The sequence below is a fragment of the Abramis brama genome (genome assembly GCF_963993115.1).
Source record: "Abramis brama genome assembly, chromosome: 15".
NCBI classification, from domain to species: domain Eukaryota; kingdom Metazoa; phylum Chordata; class Actinopteri; order Cypriniformes; family Leuciscidae; genus Abramis; species Abramis brama.
Genome location: NC_139977.1, coordinates 19,093,536 through 19,115,386, shown reverse-complemented (window position 1 = coordinate 19,115,386; position 21,851 = coordinate 19,093,536). Strand labels below are relative to the sequence as shown.

Sequence of the window (21,851 nt, the reverse complement as noted above, 5' to 3'; positions counted from 1 at the left end):
CACGTGTCCCCAGGAAGCCTCCCCAGTGGAGACAGTGTTAATGCATCAGATGCGCTTTTGAGGCCAGTCGATAGAGAGACCCAGCTGGCTGGTGAGGGCATGTTTTTTTCAGCGATTTGCCTTGCTATCATGTGATCCATCTTACCCAAGACCGCTCTGATATTTCCCTACAGCTGCACTGTGTAATTATAGCAGAGTCTTTCTAAAGGGTTTCATCTCTTCCACCCCTCTATGAAATATTGCACCCGCCGGTCCCATGTCATATGCAGAAAAGCACTTTGATTATGGTATTTTCTTTGCGCAAAAAGTTGCAGCAGGAAGCATTTTTAAGTAGTTCCAAAGTGCTTTCGAGTTCAGTCTGAGTTCAATCCGGCACATATCAGGTGGTGTCAATATACGTGGCGCCTGTCTCCACAAACGGTCTCCGGAAAGGTCTGTCCTTTTTATTTCATGGCTTTTCTCTGAAATAATGATAAGCTTCGCCGAGGTGCCAGACCGATTCATTTTCATCTCTTTCTCCATAAACGCCACTGTGGTTAAAGAGTGTCCCAGTCAAGGGGAGTGAACGGGAGAGCCATCAGTCACCTGAGGGACTGTCCTCATCAAGTAACAGTTAAAGTAATTGTGTGCCCAGTCCTCTCAGAATTTGGATTAAGGTCTTCTGAACCGTCATTTTATCTCTCAGCTTCCAATCATTAGCAAGACTCAGACTCCAGGTTTTCGGTCCGTGCAAGGCTGTAATTATCACCCGTCTTCTTAATAAAACTTTGATGGGCTCTTCTCAAAGTAACCGTGGCCGGTAATCAAAATTGATTGCTGCCATTTAGGAGAAGCAGCATGTGTCCTGAAGCTTCTAGGATTAAACCTGAGAAAACAATACAAATGAGATTCGGAAGAGGAGCACGAGAGCAAAGGAAAGGAAAAGAGAAAGGAAAGGAAATGAGACTGAGAGTGAGCGGGAGAAAGTGAGGGAGACATAAGCACAGAAAATAGAATACATTGATACACAAAGTTTTCTTCAACATCTCGTTTGTGGTTGCTTCAAGTGGTCCACTACCTAACAGCAGTGAACCAGACATGTTTTTCTTGTTTTGTCCGTTATTATTACATTATAATGTAATGCGCCTTTTAAATTATTTTGTGTTTTCTATATTTTAGGTTAAAGATTTATATTTAAATATATAAACTGAATAGAATCTGATACTACTTTGCTAGTTTTTGGAAGCAAATAAGCAATAGGTTTGCTCAAGTCTCGCACCTAAAAAAGTTCTTATTTTATAATAAAAAACAAACAAACAAAATATATATATATATATATATATATATACAAAAAATGAGGTAGAGTGTATACGGCCCTCAAAAAATATTATATTTTAACCACAAAACTTAGAACTCTTCCAAAAATGGGTTTTAGAAAGTGGACATTCAAATTTAGACTAAATTTAGACATTTTATATTCCTAAGGTTGTAGCAAGTTGGAATGGAAAGGCTCTTTGGAGTTTTTGGCTTCTCAGTAGGTGAAGAAAATGTGAAGATAAAAAAGGAAACTGTAAGAATCTTTGGCAGTCTTCAGCAGTAGTTCAGCAGGAGGTGTTAACCACTGTGGAGTTTCTAAAGCACCTCCTCCTCTTTACACACCTCTTACACCCCCCTCCTAGTGCGAGCAGAAAGCAACATTTATTAATTTATTATGTTTTTACAGTAAAGTCCATTTCACATGACTCACGTCAGGGCACTGCTTTGACCTCCACGTGAAAGATGTTTCAGATAATGTCAAAGAAGGGCGATTTACAGGTTACTGTGTGCAAGTCGGTGTGATTTCCTGTTGCTTTGTACTCTAAAACATCATTAGCGAGGTGAAATTGTTGGACCCGTTATTGCACAGACGGACATTCTACGCATCATACAAATGGGGGCAAATGGGGTAAAAATTCCAGTAGTTTGATCTTTAAATGTGGCATTACAACTATACCTGACTATACTTTATTGAGTTTGATGCGTTGAAGAACATTGCCACAAGACCCATGTAAAGGGCCTTAAATGTCTTCTAATGACGAGTATGTCTCTTTGTCATCTTTTGAGATAAGGTCGGACAAATTTCAGGTTTATTCACTGAAATCGCTACGTAGCAGTGCATGTGGGCTACCATGATATTTCAAGTCTTCTATTGTGAAATATGCCATGCTGAGAGGACACAAAGGTGTGACAGTGTTATTTCGCATTGTCTTTTTGTCCTTGCTGCATGTAATCTTTTCTCTTTTTTTTTTTTTTTTTACTTCCTGAGCCTTTCAGATTCCTGTATGACATATTCTGCCTGATTTATATATGCCTGTCCGCATATGTTACGACACTTATTGTGATGAGAATTAAAACAACAAACAGAGACCAGCATCACCGTTCCCCAACTAGGGAACCAGCATTCCCCTCTGCCCAAATGAAAGTCTGAGAACATAATACAGGTTAAAGCCTTGTAAAAATCCCCAGCAAATGAAAGACCGTTTCAAACAGCAAAAAAGGAACAGGGAGTGCAAAAGCATTTGTCCATGCTTTTTTGAGGGTGATAAGCTTTAAAGGGTTTTGTCAGGCAGAGAAGCTGGTTTACTGGGCAGCATACCCTCAGAAGAGACTGGAAACCACGCTGAGCTTCATTCTCCACCGCTCCCACAGCGCGCTGGATGTAGCTGGCCGACAGAAACGTTCCCTCTCATGGCGGTGGGACTACCTCCTGGGGCCCTGCAAGCTCTTGCTGTCATCATGTCCGGCGCTGTGTCCGAAAAAGCTACAGCAAGTAGCAAGAGGGCATGTATGCAATCAGACATGCTGTTATTATTTGGGTCACAAAGCACTGATTTTTTTTTTTTTCTCAAGGTTTCGACTTTGTTCATCTTCCTATTTTTCAAAACATAAACTAGAGTGAGTATGTAAATTTTGTCTGAATGTCCTGAAGGCATATTATTTTTACCTCTGCCAGTTTGTGCACTTTGCATACTTTTCTCATTTAAAGTTAACATGAAATCAAAATTGACCCCATTTATCTTTTTCCTGGTCTGATTGGGAATGAATAATTGGTGCATATTATCCAAACACCTGCAACTTTCTATTTCGACTGCAGTCACTGATCTCTCCCTTTCAACCTCCTGTCATGAAGGCTACTTTTTACTACCTAATTGGCACTTCTATTTTTCCTCATTGAATACCAATTGAAAAACTGTGTAAAAATAGAAAATGCATATAATTTTTTTTTTACTTGGTTACAGTATACCACGTGGCATTACATTTTTCTTGAAAATGGTATAAAAAGTTGTATATATACACAGTATACACATATACAATATATATATGTAATATATATATACAAATATATCCAAAATGCTGCAGCTTGAGTGGTCTTCAACAAGCAGAAGAGAGCACACGTCACTCCTGTCCTCACAAAATTGCACTGGTTGCCAGTTGCTGCTCACATCAAATTCAAGTCACTGACTTTTGCCTACAGAACAACCACTGGCTCTGCTCCCTTTTTCCTAAACTCATTACTTCAGACTTACGTGCCATCCAGTAACTTGCGCTCTGCAAGTGAACACCGTCTTGTGGTGCCATCTCAAAGAGGCACTAAATCTCTTTCTCAGACCTTTTTCTGGTCTGTTCCCTGCTGGTGGAATGACCTGCCCAACTCAACCAGAGCGTGTCCATTTTCAAGAAACGGCTGAAGACGCATCTTTTTCGGCAACACTTGATCCATTAATACTAACACTTTATCTTCTATTCTATATCTATTATCTTAAAAATAAAGTACACGTACTGCGTTAGATTAAACTGGGAAGGGTCATAGCACTTGCATATTGTTGTCCTATTGTTAGTTTAACTGCTTCTATTGTTCTCATTTGTAAGTCGCTTTGGATAAAAGCGTCTGCTAAATGAATAAATGTAAATAAATAAATATATTATATACATGATTGCATGTGTTTTAAACAGTTTTTAAAGGGTTTTTTTTTTGGTTTTTTTCATGGGTACTCTTACTTTTCATTGACCCACATACCGGTGAAATAGGCCGTGATCAGTCTGTTACCTGTATATCTTTTCTCAATTCTTCTCCTGAATGAAGGGGTGTTTCTTTACCTCCAAAGCTTACCCGGTTTTATTCGCCTCACTGAAATGGGCTCCCTAGTTTCTTGCCCTCTTATTTCCCAATTAGAGCTGACACCACACTTATTCATGTTTTCATAATGCTCTAATTATTGCTGTCTCTCCACCTGACGCACAGTCACAATATATTATTAACCGGTTTGGCTTCTTGCACCTTATCGGTTTATTTTAATCCTCACATTTCCCCAATCAATAAATTGAATTAAATCATTGGCTTCTGCCTGCCCTCCCCTTGACAGCCACATTCCCGCTTTCTGGCTGCTCTTAATTAGTCGCACATTATGCGGCTGCTAAATGAAAGGCGCAGTGCTTGGTGTTTCAAAACAAAGACCACCACAATGGCTGCTAGAGATCATAGCGCTGCTGATGGTCCGCACATTTCATTTTGGAAGTGTGTGGCTTTATTACTCCCAAGCTCAGACATGTACCTGAATAAACTGTGCACACACTTTCGTTCAGTGGAATATAGATGTAAAAACTACATGTGCGTAATGTTTTATTTATTTGTATTTTCGCTCTGAGCCTACGCCGCCCTGACATCATGATCAAAGGTGAGAAATGTGTTGCCTTGGCAGCAGAGTCTTCCAGCGTGTCCTCCACGTGCGTGCGCGGTGATCTGTGAGAGAAGTGGACTGAGAGACTGAGCTCGGCATCTCCCACGCTGTGGATGACAGCGGCACGTTCGGACAGTGGGCTTGAGGGGGCTCACACGGGGAAATGCAAGCATAAGAAAACCGCTCGTAGTAGAGAATGGTGAAGATCTTTTTCTTTTTTTGTTGCACACAGAGAGACTTCAGCTCTTGTAGAGCAATATGTTTTATCCTCTCTCTCTCTCTCTCTCTCTCTCTCTCTCTCTCTCTCTTTCCTCTCTCTCTCTTCTCTCTCTCTCTCTCTCCTCTCTCTCCTCTCCTCTCTCTCTCTCTCTCTCTCTCTGTGTGTATCTCTGGATATTTTTTCTTTTGAATGGAAGTGAAAGAGCATGGCTAACCAGCTGGATCCAAGAACAATCAACACCCCGCGCCATCAGGGCCTGCTTTCATGATCCCATCGCCTCAAAAATCTCTAATGATGCCCGATTATTTCTTTATTTATTTCGCCTTTTATTTTATTTATTTATTTATTCATGGTCCTCTTTGAACTCGGCTGTTGCGGACAAGAACAAACGCATGCGCAAGTTATATGGTCTGTCGATCGGCCTGGAATTTATCGGCGAGTGGGGGGCGGGTGGGGGTTGCCAGTAGCCTTTCATCTCTCTCTCTCTCTCTCTCTCTCTCTCTCTCTCTCTCTCTCTCTCTCTCTCTCTCTCTCTCTCTCTCCCTCTCTCTCTCTCTCTCTCTCTCTCTCTCTCTCTCTCTCTCTCTCTGCACCATTTACTTTTCATGCTCAGCCTCCCACACAGGCAAAGCGAGCCCTAATGGACTCCTCATTATTCTGGGACGAAAAAATTCCGTTCCTCTGCGTAATTGGGAGTAATTGGGAGAAAGAACCGTCAGGATCAGCGTGAGATTCTCACAGTCACGTTGAAACTTGATCTGCTGCAATCTGAGGAAGTGCCTGCCATATTCAATATAAACATACAGGTGTTTTTTTTTTAACTATATCTGCAGCCATTGAGCTTGCTGCTCAACATTTAAATGGCTGGTTACCATTCACTATAGCCTAAAACTAGTCTAAAACCCTCCAACTTCCCTGGGTCCACCTGTATAATTCTGCTATGGGTAATTGATATATGCTATTTGTGCAGCAGCACTATGTCTTACATACTCACAGCAGCATATCGGCGTATGTATTGGCAGCAGCAAGTTCCTGTACTTGCTTTGCTGCAGCAGCAATAATCTACAACAACAGCAATAATCAACAGCAGCAGCAATTCAGCAGCAGCATAGCAGTTAACATTGTCATATCCATTACCATGCTAAAAATCTTCTGAGATAGATATACAATTATGTGAAAGTCACATTGAATAACACTGATTATATCATTACAATGGCCCTTATCAAGGGGAGGGATATACTGTATTAGGCAGCAAGTGCAGAGTATTGAAATTGCACACCAAATTACCAAGAAAAAATATAACGCAGCAGTTTCAAGTTCAAAGTATAAAAAATAAAAAAAAGCAAACAAGAACAACCTATAAAAACTTTCTGTTGCTGATTTAAATTAAGTATAATCAAATTTCATGTACAAGTCATTTAAACTTAAATTATTTTAAAACTGACTTAAAAATCAAGTTGAATCTAGTATAACTTATAAAAGAAAGTTGAACTGCTTAGTTGAGTTAATTTAAAAACATGTTGCCATGACTTATTGCTTATTTCATTTTGAAATGAGCAATGAAAAAAGCACTGAAAAAAAAAAACTATAAACAAAAATTGTATTTTATTTTATTTTTTATAAACATTGAGAAAATGTTTGTACTTACCTTTACATGTCCTCCTGCAATATTAGCCTAAGACGACGGAACTTCTGATTAAAATACGGAGATTAACTCATCATAATCAAGAGTCTTTCTCAGTTCGCGTTAAAGAAACTGCCTGGATTCATTGCTAGACTTGTTTTCTTTGCAGCAGTGAAATTGGGATATACAATTTAGGCTTTTTAAAGTATTAACTGATTGATATTTGCTTCGCTATTTCCAAATCCAACTCCACAAATGTGCAACTCTTATTATTACTAATTTTACAACTTTACATTGTAAAGACAACATTCTGAACAAGACTAACAGAAACTGACGAATCATATTTAACATTTCATTTTGGTAAGTTTGTGATATGCACCTATAGGGAGAGGGAAAACTAAGAAACCGCCTGCATTTGATCATATTTTTAACTAAATAAATAAAGAAATAGTGTGATGAGACATTTATAATAAGTATTATTGTTTATTAAATTATTTGATACATCTAATAATCTCTAAAAAAGTCAACCGGTCATAGTGCCCATAATGCTGCAAGTGCCTAGTTTGTATACTTGGTTACTAAGATAAGGTTTACAGTGCCAAAAAAAATCATGCTTCAGATGAAATATGAGATGTGTTTAGAAAAACAAAGAGATCAAGATAAATATCAAGTGTAAACAGAATATTTCATTGTGCAAAAAGTGTGAAAATATTGAAATTACTGTCAAATTACGTCCATTTTAATCCAAAATTTGCATGTATCCACTGTTGGACATTGCTGGTTGAGAAAATGAGTTTTTTTCTTTTTTTTTTGGAACATACTTGCTAAAAGTCCACAGAGACAAAAGTGCTCATGAAACACTCGCGTAATGTATATGCTCACCACAAAGCAATAACTTTTTTCTCTTAGGTGTTAAAATGAAAAGGCACTTAGATGTCACAGTGGTCTAGCATGGCATGTCCCATGGATACTGTCCCTGTTTCAAACCCCAGTGATACAAAGCTCAGGTCAGATGATGCTAGAAATAGATGCGCCCGTGTTTCTCAATGTGAAGCAATCTCAATCACTTTGGTTATTCCCATGGAGCACCTATTAACTAATCTGAAGAATATATTGCAGCCTGCACGTTTGCTACACTCCCCTGTTGTCAGTTATAAGCAATAGCTTAAAAGAAGCCTATGGCTGCCTTTATTTGCCCTAGTGGAAAAACAATCTAGACTTCAAATGGGAAAAATACTGCTAATTATCTCCTACATGTTTCTATTGTTGCTTGTAATGGAAGTGAAGTGTGAAGATGTGACTTTTCATTCTAACATCTGCTGTCTTTCTCTATCGACCCTCCAGCCCTGAAAGATGCTCGATTCCAGCTGGTCAATTTCTCAGACAACGAGCTGCGTGTGTCGTTATCCAACGTGTCTCTCTCAGACGAGGGAAGATACGTGTGCCAGCTCTATACAGACCCCCCACAGGAAGCCTACGCCGACATCACTGTGCTAAGTATGAACACTCATGCACACATCTATATATACAGCCCCTGCATCTCTGGTGACCCCACATAGAGGTATGACCTCCAAGGTTGAGATCCACTGGACTAGACAAACTGAACCTTTTGTTTTGACCGTCAGATTTCCCATAAGGCACTTGCCGCATCAACAAACACCCACAGATACACACATGCAGGGCTTCTTTGTTTTCTGAGGAATCCTTTTATGATCAATCACTAGAGTGGAGCAGCTTTTATGAGATGCTGCAGCAGTGTAGAAACAGGATATAGCCATTCATCTTCACCAAACAGAAGGCATGAGACGCGGCCAGGCCAGATCCTGAACATCAGAATGGAGTATGTCAGAATGGAGCCAGTGTTCGACACATGCGCACACACACACACACATTTTCACTGCTGTTTGGAAGGGCTCCTGAAATCTCTCTAAAAACTCAACAAACACTTCACCTGCTACTTCCTTTGAGGACTCAGCCGCATGGTTAGGCCATTCAGCGGAATTATTGTTTATGTGTTTGTGCGTGTGTGTCTTTTTGTACATGTGAACGCTTTGCTGCGTTCTGCGTCTTGACATAACTGCATGGAAAAATCACCCGCACTTAAAAGTGATTATTCCATTTTGAGAGCAGAGTTTAGTGCGGGGTGGATATTGAGGGAGCGGGATTGTAAAGAGCTCGCTGAATGCAATCGAGTGGCTGGTTCCAGAGCTTCAGACACCCAAGCTGAATGCTTGAATGGAACCCTGCTGCTCAGGGGGAACAAGACATCTCTACCACTGAATTACCCTGTCCAAATAATGTCTCACATTTACACCAGAGAGCTAGAAGGTTTTAGGATTAATGTGACCTTTTCAGGTAAGCATTTTAGACGTAGTGACTATCCTGGAAAGTAAGGTCTTTTTGGAAAAGATGTTATCACTGCATATCCACCTGAGCACCTATATGAATCGGAAGCCTTCAGAGAAGTTTTATACAGTATCCTAACCAGACGCAATGTGATAAGATTCCAGCGACCAGAAATATATCTGTCCACAACAGACGTGACACTGCTACATGACGCAACGAAATCAATCAAATATCACAGCCAATCAGAAGAGAATGTGGGCAGTCTCTTATTCAACAAAATGAAGAAATACATTATCTAATTAATAAATAGCAAATCATTTTCACATTAATAAAAATAATAAGTTACTTATTAAGTTACTGAAACAATCTTTGTCATAGAATGTTTGTTCACAGTTTGAGCATTTGTTTATTTTCAAGATCAAGAATTATTCACTTTGGTAGTAAGGTTATGCAAAATGATATTCAAATTCACATTTTCATCCCTTTTAAGATGAAATAAAGCACATAATCATTACCTGAGATTATCATTGTAATAATTTGTATGTTGTTGTTCCAACAACGATGCTGCAAAAAATAGAAACCTTTTCTAAAATAGAAACCCCTGTCACTCGCTGTCACGGCTGGTTAGAACAAAAACTCTGATTAACATGGAAAAGATACTTGTATCACGTCGCAGTGTTGTCACGTCATGTCTGGTTAGATCACTGTGTTGCAGTGCTTGAAGAAGGGTGTTATCCTTGTTACATATTGCCTGTGAACATTCACAATTATCCAGGTCAGTGTATAATGTTCTAGTAGTTTTAGTCTAGTCAACTGGCTGTGTTGCTTTCTGTTGCACAAAATGTTCCATTACTAATCGTGTTGTAGTCACCTCTGATTCATCACAGTATGTACTTTGTCTGGGTACCCTCCTTTATGTCATTTGTAAACGAGAATGAATACACTCACCCTTTCATATTCTATGATGTGTCCATCCCTCAGTGTTAGTGTCTGTGTTGGCTATCAATGCACCCTGGGATGAATGTGACTATAGTGGTGCTTGATTTACAGACCGCCTTTGTAAAATCTGTCTGTCCTCTCTCAGTCCCACCAGGAAACCCAATCATAGAGTCCCGTGAGGACATCGTCAGCGAAGGCAACGAGACGGAGATAACCTGCACCTCCATGGGCAGCAAACCCGCCGCAACAATCAGATGGATGAAGGGAGAAAAAGAGCTACAGGGTGGGTAAAGTCACATTGTGTACACACAAACAAACAAGATGTTTACCAGGTTTTCTCTCTGCCTTGCAAACCATAGCTGCTGCACTTTCCTCTGATAATTTATATATTGAAAATGATACTTTAATTGAAAACATAGATAACAACATTTAGTAATACTAGCAACACAAAATGTTACATTTATATAATGCTTAGCCGATCATTAATGTACACCACTGTTCAAAAGTTTGGATTCAGGTTTTTTTTTTTTTTTAAGAAATTGATTTTATTCAGCAAGGACACATTAAATTGTTCAAAAGTGACAGTAAAGACATTTATAATATTACAAAAGATTTCCATTTTAAATAAATGCCGTTTTGAACTTTCTATTCATCAAAGAATCCTAATAATCACGGTTTTGATAAATAATGTCAGCATATTAGAATGATTTCTGAAGGATTATGTGCAGTGTTGGGAGTAATGCATTACAAATAACACAAGTTATGTAATTTACAACAAAATATCCGAGTTACTTTTTAAAATAAGTATCGCAAGTTACTTTTTCCCATTTATAGACTGACACCTCTCTCGTCCCGATGTTGAGAGAAATGGGGAGTCAGAGGTGCTGTGTGAATATGATGGTTATTGTAGTTCTAGACTTAATGTGAGCATGCATTTACTCATCTCACTTGCACAAAAAGATTCAGTATTCCTCAAAATGAATAAAAACAGTGAAATGCAAAATCATAATATAACACAAACCTTCAATAATTTAATGTTAAATTACACTCACTTACATATGTATTTAATCTCACTTTATTGTGTGTCTTTGCTGCTGATCTTCTATGATCCAATTCAAACATACTAAGCAAAACTGACTTTAGATAAACATCATATGTTTAATTATTATTATTATTTTTTATTGCTGAAATAAGAGTGTTAAACTTTCTTCTTCTGCGTCCTATTCTTCTGCAATCCAGAATGGCAGCAGAACTGAAAGGTTTGTTTGAACTGCGCCCTCTACTCTACAGGCGTGAATTTGCATTTCATTTCAGCTTTAGGCTTATTCATTTCACTTTTGCCGTGAAAGGGCCTTTACTTTTGCCAAAATATTACTTGTTGTTAAAAAACAAACAAGCAAGCAAGCACAGCCCAGGTGAGAAAAAGTAACGCAAAAATAGTGTAACATTACTTTCCATAAAAAGTAACTAATTAATGCAGTTTGTTACTTTTTATGGAGTAACACAATATTGTAATGTATTCATTTTAAAAGTAACTTTTCCCAACACTGATCATGTAACACTAAACACTGGAGTAATGACTGAAATTTCAGCAAGAATAAGAATAAATTACATTTTAAAATATATTAAAATAGAAAACATCTTATGTTATATCTTATATTCTAAAAGTCTGGTCCCTCCTGCTATTTTGTTTTACTTTATTGTAGAATAAGAGTAATGTCATCAAGACTATGAAATGACTGAAAGTAGTAACCAAAATTGTTAAATTGGTGTGTGTGTGTGTGTATTCATTTATACATTTTAGTTATTTACTCAGTTATTACATAGGCACAAAATATTTGTCTACAAAACTCATTTCAAGTATTAAAGCAAAATCATTTTGATCAAATAGTTTTTAAGATCATGAGAAACACAAGTTCATTCAAGTGTGTCCAATCTTTTGAACGGTAGTGTGTACATTTATCATTTGACATACCCCTTCTCCGCATACTTTAGTCCACTGTTTATTGATCTTTGAATGTCTTGTGAAATTGTCATAACAGTACTAATTATAAACTCAGCAACTCCTTTTAAACATCTGTTTACCTGAACGCTCCTCACAGAAGCTCGGCTCATTTTCTACAGTATATCGCTCCGTTAGGGTGAGTGAGAGGCTGTACCTTTGACCCGCAGTCGTCTAGACACAGGCAATTTGCGTATTATGTACAAATTACTGCATATAAGCTGTCCTAATAACAGCTACCCAAAATGAGACGGCTAAATTGGAGTCCTGGATGGATGTTTTCATTTGGTAATTAGCGATAAGCTCAGTCAGGGGTCTCCGTTTCTCTCCACTGGGAGTTTCAGCAGCTATTACAAAGCATTGTTCTGTTCATTTGTCAGTGGGTGTTTTGTTTTTATGTAACATCAATATATTATTGGACAGTTGGACAAATGTAGCGCTAAAGAAGAAGGAGTTTGCCTCTGTGAGATGGACAGCAGGACATGAATATTCTGTTCTTGTATAGCAAAATGGTTTGAATGGAGGAGTTGAAAGCGATCGAAGAAACCGAGGGACTCCTCTCCTGACACAAGCAGTGCAACGCTGGCACTCACTGGCTGGAAATTGCTTTTGGCCCCTGCGCCTTTTCGGATTTATTTTTAATTAAATGTCCTTATCATTCAGCCTAATTACCTCTAGGATAATCAGGCTTTTTTAAATATCATTTAAAGGTTACACCCATACAGCCCCAGAATGTAAACTCAGCCGCCCCCATGATGTACTGCCTCATTCTCCCTCTCGCTCACGCAAACACAACCTTCCCAGTCTTATTCGTGTTCTGTGCCGCATTTAGTACTTCTGTTTTACATCCTGCTCCATTGTTGATACACACCTGTCTCATAAGACAAGCTGAATAAACATCGAGAAACAATAAGTTGTTAATTTCTTCCTGTCAGATGACGACGGCCTGCTCATTGTGTCATTGCTTAAAAATATAATCTCATTTTAATTAGCCAACTAAGCTCAGCTGAAACACAATGGCTTGATTCAGAATTTGTAATGGCTTTAAGGAAGTTTGCTAAATACACAATTGGCCCCAGATCTCTAGACTGCCCTCTTCGAGAGAGTGACTTTCCATTGGAAGGTGTTGAATAATGGGGGGGAAGGGGGAGGGCAAATTATAGAGCAAAAAAAAAAAATTGAAGAAATGGTGAATTCAATAGAGAACAGGATCTCTTTTGATATTCAGCCCACTGTATCGCTGCAGATCGGGACTAATCAGAGCTCCTTTGCATTTCAAAAAGGGAGATGTTATTGAAATGAAGAAATGCCTGAATGACAGTGATTGACCTGTGATTATCTCTTTATCAGCAGTGACTGTGGCATTGTGAGGGAGAATATAGATGTGCTTCTGGGCTCTCAATGAGCTCTGTGTCTTCTCTTATTTGAGATATGATTGTCTGACTATTCATTCATTGCTGATAATGCTGAATGCAGGGAGAATGAATGCTCAAGACAAGGAATTGTCAAAAAAAAAAAAAAAACCATCTGGAGTATTGAGATGTCCAGATTTCCACACAGCAGTGCCATTTCCGGGCATTTTTATGATTTTCGGTAAAATTAGCATTGTGGATTATTGATAACATTTATAACAGTCAAATGATAGATGTAATCTACATATAAACTGCAAAAGAAAGATAGAAACCACACATAAATTGCAATAACGGACCAAACAAGTCTTTGTTGCTCATTTGCTGTAAGCAAGTGTAATGATTTAATTTTGATGATAAGAACTCTTTCTTAAGGACCAAATCAGCATATTAGAATGATTTCTGAAGGGTCATGTGACACTGAAGACTGTAATGATGATGCTGAAAATTAAGCTTTGCATCACAGGAATAAATGACCTTTTACATGATCAAAGAATTTTATTGTCACATTGTTCCAAAACTTCCCAAGCAAAAGAAGACAGTTTTTTTTATCCATATAATGAAAGTCAGTGGGGTCCAACACTGAATGTACATGTCTAATTTTTTTACCCTCAGTCAGACTCAACTTTTTGTATTTATTTTCTTTTAGTCTGTCACTCCCACATTGAATTCATTTTTTAATGGTCAAGTGGAATTTTTTTCTTCACAAAAACACAAACAGGACAATAGGTCCCTCTCTCTCTTGCTTTCTCGCTCATCTCTTCTCTTTTTCTTCCTCGCTTTCCACCCACGCCTGTTTCTCTCCACAAGGCCAGCACAGTAATTGAGTGATGGAGGTCTGTGCGGTGCTGCGAGGCTATTGTCTGGAGCTGCACAATGACTTTGAGTCTTTTGTGTTCTTCATGCCCACTTGATGCATGCTGAAGGAGGGCTACGGGTCAGATGCGTCCACTACAGCCATTATATCTCACTTCATAAAGCACAAACACACTATCACAGCCCACACAGTTGCCAATGAGTGACAGCTGCATAACAAGCCTCGACAGGAAGCGGTTTAGGGCTGTTTTTCGGCCACATGGCCCCTCCCATATGGTCACATTTCAGGTGCTGCTGCAGGGGGCCATTTACTGTACACATGTCATTGATAAGCTGCAGTGAGCCGCCATATGTCACATATGTGCAAGACGTTAAGGGATCTGCTTTGTTTTATGGCTCACAGGATGTGTAATATATACTGTGGACTTCAATACACTTAGCCACCCGTGGTTTCTTGATAGAGATGATAATGAAAGCTGTTAATTCTTTGTCTCTCATTGGTTTCTGTTTCTCACAGGCAAGTCTAAAGTGGAGAACACATATGACAGGATGTTCACTGTGACGAGCTGGCTGAGGTTTACGGTCACGAGAGAGGATGATGGGGTTCCTGTGGTTTGCATTGTCGACCATCCAGCGGTCAAGGACTTCCAGGCGCAGAAGTACCTAGAAGTACAATGTGAGTGAGCCCACACTTTAAATGTAATATAATATTACTGTTATTTCATTAAAATGATATTATTATTATTATTATTATTATTATTATTATTATATTTTGTTAATTCAAAGTGATATCTTTGAATAGATAAAGGTTTTTTTTGGCAGAAATGTTCTATAGGACAATGTGATATAGACTTACTATTATTTAATTAAATCTTTAATATTATATTCTTGAATTATATATTATATTATGTGAATATTAAGTATTAGTAATATATATTTACAAGATCTCTCCGGGTAGATAATGGTGTTTTTTATTTGATTTACTTACTTTTTTAACTACAATGTGAGTGAGCGGAGTACAGTGACAGCATTTATCTAATAAAAAATGTGAATATTAAATATTTGTAAGAGTGTGTCTATATGTGTATGTACAGTATATGTGATATAAGTGATATATTTAGATATATTGTTTATTTTATTTTATTCAAATAGTAATTTAAATATATTTAAAGTTATACACTGATGAGCCAAAACATTATGACCAGTCACAGGTGAAGCAAATATCGTTGGTCATTTCCTAACAAGGCTACATTTTAAGGTCTGGGTACATTAGATAGTAAGCAAACAATCAGTTCTTATAATCAATGTGTTGGATGGAGGAGAAATAGGCAGAAATAAAGCTCTGAGTGACTTTGACAAGGGCCAAATTGTTATGGCTAGTACATCAGAAACGACAAGGCTTGTGGATTGCTCCAAGTCAGCAGTGGTGAGAATTTACCAGCAGTAATCTGAGGAACAACAAACCACAAAACGGCGACAGGGTGCAGGGCACCCAAGACTCATCGATGCACGACGGCAATGAAGGCTTTCCAGGTTAAGTCTGAACCAACTGAAGGTCTACTGTGGCACAAGTCACCCAAAACTTTAATTATGGGCAGAGTTTCACAACACAGTGCATTGCACTCTGCTTTAATGGAGGTGTGTAGCCACAGACCAATCAGAGTGCCTATGCTGACCCGTCCACCATCTAAAGCGCTTACAATCAGGCACGTGAGGGGCGGAACTTGACCTTGTTCTAGCAGTGGAAGAAGGTCGCCTGGTCCGATGAGTCCTGTTTTCTTTTACATCACGTGGATGGCCATGTATGTGTGCACCGTTTACCTGGGAAAGTGATGGCACCAGGATGCACTGTAGGAATTTGTGTTCTGAATGGCACTGTAGGCCATTTATGTTCGACGTATATTTGACATGTGCCTAAATTTTCTAAACATTGTTGTAGGCCGGGTACACCCCTTAATGACAATGGTGTTCCCTGGTGGAAGTGGCCTCTTTCAGCAGGATAATGCACCCTGCCAAACTGCACACATGTTTTAAGGAACATGATGAAGAGTTCAAGGTGTTGCTCTGGCCTCCAAATTCCCCAAATCTCAATCCAACTGAGCATCTATGGGATGTGCTGGACCAAAAAGTTCGAACCACGGTGGTTCCAATTCACGACCTACAGGACTTGAAGGATCTGCTGCTAATGTCTTGGTGCTAAATACCACAGGACACCTTCAGGGGTCTTGTAGAGTCCATGTATCTGCGGGTCGGTGCTGTTTTGGCAGCATGTGGATGACCAACAGCATATTGGGCAGGTGTTCATCATGTTTTGGCTCATTTATGTATATTTGAGTAGATAATGGTGTTTGTTTGTTTTTTTTATTTTAGATTTAATTTCATGTTTTTTATGTACAATGTGAGCGAGCAGAAGACAGTGTGACAGCATTTGAAATTTATTCATATAGAATTAGTATTGTTGAATTAGAACTATTGTGGTAATATTATTATTCATTTAAATATGCTTAATGGCATAGTTTTGACTAGATAAAGGTCTCTCTCTCTCTCTCTCTTTCTCTTTCTCTCTCTTTGGAGTTGTTTTTTTTTTTTTTTTTTTTTTTTTTTTTGTCCTTGTGTTAAATAAGTCAGGTCTATCCTTTCCTTTGTGAGAGCAGACATTAGTCCAGCCATGTCACTTGGCCTGTGATGAAAGATTAAGTGTGTTTTTGCGCTTTGGTGATTCAGTCGTGACAGAGATTCTGCCTCTGATTGGATGAGAGCCTTGGGCACTGTCTTGATCTGAAGATACAGATAGGATTTTTTAAGATATTTTGTTTTGGGTCCTCATCAAGCATATTTTTTCTTGGTTAGTCTTGCCTGCTACAGGGTTTAGAAGATCACTGGAAAGACTGCTTTACCTGACCTTATTTTGTCAAAGACAACACATCTCCAAAAACTGCATGATATTTGGGCTCTGGCTTTGGGCACTTACAGCAGAAAAATGTAAAACCATTTTGTCTATGCTATTTAACTGGATTTCGTGCTCACAGGCAGCCTTTGTCATGCTCTGGGGAGAGCTGGTGTAAGAGTCATTGTCTGGCTCACTCTTCTTTCAAATTGTTCTGCTGAAACTGGGAAAACAATCAATGTTAAAAATCATTGAGTGAAGGCAGACTTAATGGAGTACATTTTTGCAATAGAAAATAGAAAAACATTGCTGTGGATATTAAATAAGCTAGAAATATTGATAGCTACACAATGCAAACAGTTTGTGCAGTTCAGCAGCTTGAGGGAAATTAAATGCTTCGTGATGGCGGTGGTAAGGAATGACAACAATATCTCGTGTCAATAATTGTGTTATTAGAATTAGAGTGACCTTTTCTGTCCGGCGCACCAGCTAGTGAGAAACCGGAGGCCGGTGGCGCTGCTTTCCGTGGATTTAATGCTTGCGTGGCCAGGAGAGAGAGAGCTTTGGAAAGGAACTAATGCAGAGGAAGCTTCAAAGCAAGAAACTTTCACTCAGAGCCTTTCATGCGAAGAGTTTGAAGATGACAAGGGGAGAAATGGAAGGAGTCTCCATAGAGCTGAGACAAACAGGTGGATATTCCTCTTACAGAACTTCTGAGCGGGGCGCTCTTTTCTCTCTCTCTCACTTCAGACCAGGCTGTCCATCATGGCACAGAAATGTTAGTTCTGACAGGGTGTAATTTGGAAAGATAGAAGGCCAACAGATCACTTTTTGTTGATAGAAGAGGTCAAACAAGCATCAAGTGGGCAAAGCACTCAACAAATTTAGTGATTGCCAAAAAGCCAGTTGAAACATCAGTCCCGAAATAATGTGATAAATCATGTCAGGACATTGATGGCTTTTTTTTTCTCGTGCACTTTAAAAAATCCAAGAAAGTGTGAAATCTGTGGGTCAAAGTGAAGTCACCGTTCACTCAGAATCCAGTCCATTCAAAGTGCCGTAAGAGCTGGTAAAATTGAAAGAGTGGGATTTGGTGGTTATTGTGGGCAACTTTGACATGGTTTCAGTAAAATAATATTTTACCCTTTGATTCCACAGGGACACTTAGCATCTCTCTGTGTGGATTTTTTGTAAATTCCTTTGCCCTTATGCATGACCTGCCTCCAACGCAAGGTCTGCTGCTTATCCTGTTTTACGCATACTAATGACTCTAGACTATTACAACATTACAAACCCACTGTTTTACATCAGTGCATGTCTACTGTAACCCACATTGCTTGCCAAAGTGAGTGCAGTGATGTCATTAAAGTTGCACGTGGGAGCAGCTCTAATATCTCCCGCACCTCTGTTGAACATACACATAACGCTGTCGCATAAGCATCTGTGGAATGCCACTTCAAGCTCCATTACTGGGAGAATATTAGATTTGAGTTCCTTTGAGAAACTAGAGGGCTGGATGCCGGCCAGCCCTGCAATGGAGCGTAGTACTGGAAAGGCATAGCTCAGCCATTACAACCTGTCAGTTTAAGAGGATGAATACCTTCAAGGAAGCAGCAGGAACCTCAGAGCACGCATCTCCTGTGGAGCCCACTTACATAAGTGTGGTGAACTTGGCAAGCACACCACGGCCTCCTGTGAATCTTGGGAACTTTAAAGGGATAGTTCACTCAAAAATAAATAAAAAATCTGTCATTTACTCACTCTCATGTCATTCCAGACCTGTAGGACTTTCTTTTATGAATTTTGAACACTGTTTGTTTTTGTCTATACAATTGACTGTTGTTTTGGACCCCACTGACTTTCATTGTATGGACAAAAACAGTTTTTTCAAAATATCTTTTTTTGTGTTCCACAGAAGAAAGTAAATCATACAAGTTTGACTTTGCAACATGAGATGAATGAGATGAATCATTGACAATAAAACCAAGAACATGCATTGAGAAAGTAAATGGGGTCAATTTTGATTTCCACTTCAAAATGTTTCTGGTACAGTCACTAATATTTTTCTACCTGATGTTCCTTGGATCCATTATGCCTAATGAAAGGCCAGTAACACTTTCTTGCCTCTTAGTATTTTGTATGCTCTATTTTTGCTATTTTTGTGTCTAATGCGTTATTTTCTTGTTGCACTTAACACTTAGTATAACACAAAGGTTGCCATTTCCTGTTTTTGCCTGTCATGTCCTTATATGTAGAAACACTCTCTGGCAAACAGGAACCAACAGCCTTGTGTAGTCCATTAAATGCCAAGGGCGCTAAATGTCTCTGATTTTCTTATATAAGCTGTTTCCATTAAGTTTCATCATGTCATTAGACCGCCAGACAGACCGAAAAATCTTATTTGATATCAGAAATTGGCATACAGGTGTAATACCGTTATGCAAGGTGCTTACACAAATGTGGAGCGAATGACCGGCTCGCATGTTTGTGTATGTCAGATAGGGGTTGAACAACTCGTAATTTAGTCTAAATTTATGTGATTAAAGTCTAGTTGACGTTGACTAGTCGCTGATGACGTCATTAATGAACAAATAAGCCTTAACCTCGAGCTGAGACCCCTTGTGCACAGCTATGTATGACACAGCACTGCCCACAAGGCTATTGCTCCTACATACATAACTGCTTATTTTTATGAGTTCTTTTGTCTTTAGGTGGTTATGTTTCTAACAGATTTTTGCTCGTTCTAAAATACAGATGAAGCAGCACAGTAAAGATTACATAAATTTGAATACATTATAGAGAGCGTTTGCGTGTGAATTAATTCTACCTGCCAGCATCTCTCTACTAATATTGAAGCTGTGGGATTTTTTTACTAAGAAATATATGCTAGAACTGTTCAGTTTCTAAGCTATTTTATTGATAAATCACAGAACTGTGATGACAATACATTTCTGTGCTACTGAATGTTTCAGTGTGCGCGCGAACTGCACGTGATGTGCGAGCTACTGTCTGCATGTTTGTGCGTTACAATGTAGCAGCACATTTAGAAACTTACGTGTACAATACATTACAAACAAACGTACAAACATATTTTGTGAATCGCTCTCAGAGTATGCATTTATCTGTCATTTTAACTGTTGGAAACGGAGTGAAAAAGTGAGCTGCAAAGATTTCAAGCTTAAAGTGTCATGGCAGAGCATTAAAGTCGACTAGTTTGTGCAACCCCTAATGTCAGATCCCCTCCGATGTTATTTGAGACACGCAGCGCTGGGTATTTCTACGTGAGAGAGCGTTAGTTATGTGTCCGACGTCAGTTTGAATGTCACCCCTCCTGCTGCACTGTACAAACACAGCAGGAAGTCTAATCCCAGCTGAATTGGAAAAGAACTGAGACTTGCCAAGCAGAAGTGCACATTTCATGCTAAATGTAGCAGCTACGGCTGAGAGGCAAGGCTGACGCAAGGTGCAAAAAGCCAGCAGTATACCGGCTGCCAGTCACTGGAGAATAGGACCATTGAGCGCCCAGTTGTTTTAATAGAAATGAGAAAGGGCAGTACTTACAGAGCAGAAAGGTCAATTCTGAGAGCGCAAGATGAATGAGTTTGAATATGGACATTCGTGATGTCATGACTTCTGACTGTATACATGGCAAACATCAGGGTGTATTGATTATGTTTAAATGACTCTAAAGGTTAATAGAAAAAAAAGCATGCACACATTTTGCATCAAACAATGGTAATGCTGAAGAATCGACTCAAATGGCTGAGAACAATCCAATAAGCGTTGAACAAAGCCAAGGCTGTTTAAAGTTTCATGCAGCCCGGGGGCACGAGACGCTGATGTGCTTTACTTTTCTCCCCCACAGATAAACCTGAGGTAAAGATCGTGGTGGAGTTTCCTTCGGGCCCGATTAGAGAGGGTGAGAATCTGGAACTGACGTGCCAGGCTAAAGGCAAACCAGAGTAAGATGCATCTCTCTGCTATATGTTCTATCACTGACTATGTTGGCAACATTTCAATGGTTTCAATGATCTGGATCAGTTTGTGTCATGGGCTCTTATCCCTGAGGAGAAAAGTCCTCTAACAAAACCCATTGCAAAACATGTATCAATAGACTTAATTATACAACAATTCTGGTCCTGATCTGATTAAACAAGCTGCATTCCAAGATATTTTGTGATATTTTCAGGGTTCCCACGGGTCCTTGAAATCCTTGAAAGTTTGTGAATCTGAAAAAATGTTTTCAAGGCCCTGGAAAGTTTTTGAAAATAAACATGCATAGAGACAGGTGCTTGAAAGTGCTTGAATTTATTTTGTGCAAGAAGTTTTCTGGAAATAATTCCATATTCACTCCAGTCCCCTAGTGTGTTATTTCGCCAACACTTCATGGCCTTTGCATACTAGCTTGCTTGATTTACACTAGTTAAGCGCATTTACGTGTTACATTACCAGGGTTTTTCCTGCATAGAGAAGTATGAGGCGGCCGCCTCTGTCAAATTTTGACAATAAAAATAACTAGGGAATCACCGAAAACGTGAGGATGATTCTGTTTTATTTCATTTAAAGTAAGTGGTGATTGATAGCCTAGTTGATAATAATATAGTCCTACCTAATGTACTGACGGTAACAATGTTGCGCTGTTGAGGCTCGCGCAGTTATTTATAACATATTATAGTTGAGAAACAATATATAGCCTAGGCTACACACGACCAGAGTGCTGTTTTCCTGAATGCCATCACGATTGAAACAGAGACTGATTTCATAACAGTTCAATAAACAAATAGTTAAAATTAAGTCACTTACATTTTAGACGCAATGACTGTTTTTGTTCTGTTTCTGCAGCGAAAATAGTTCCAAACAAAGATCACAGCAGAACCATAGCGCATCTCACAGCAACACTTGTTGCAGCAG

The 21,851-nt window shown here is 39.0% G+C and overlaps 1 protein-coding gene across 7 annotated transcripts in view; it reads left to right on the top strand.

Moving 5' to 3' along the window:
- The window catches only part of cadm1a (cell adhesion molecule 1a), a 289,452-nt gene that overhangs the window by 217,374 nt on the left and 50,227 nt on the right, over positions 1 to 21,851 (top strand). For all 7 annotated transcript variants that reach the window (XM_084136853.1, XM_084136851.1, XM_084136856.1 and 4 more), the window contains 4 exons: positions 7,886 to 8,038; positions 9,972 to 10,109; positions 14,571 to 14,729; positions 20,806 to 20,902. In XM_084136853.1, coding sequence (XP_083992979.1) covers positions 7,886 to 8,038; positions 9,972 to 10,109; positions 14,571 to 14,729; positions 20,806 to 20,902 — 547 coding nt within the window. The remainder of the gene's footprint in view (positions 1 to 7,885; positions 8,039 to 9,971; positions 10,110 to 14,570; positions 14,730 to 20,805; positions 20,903 to 21,851) is intronic.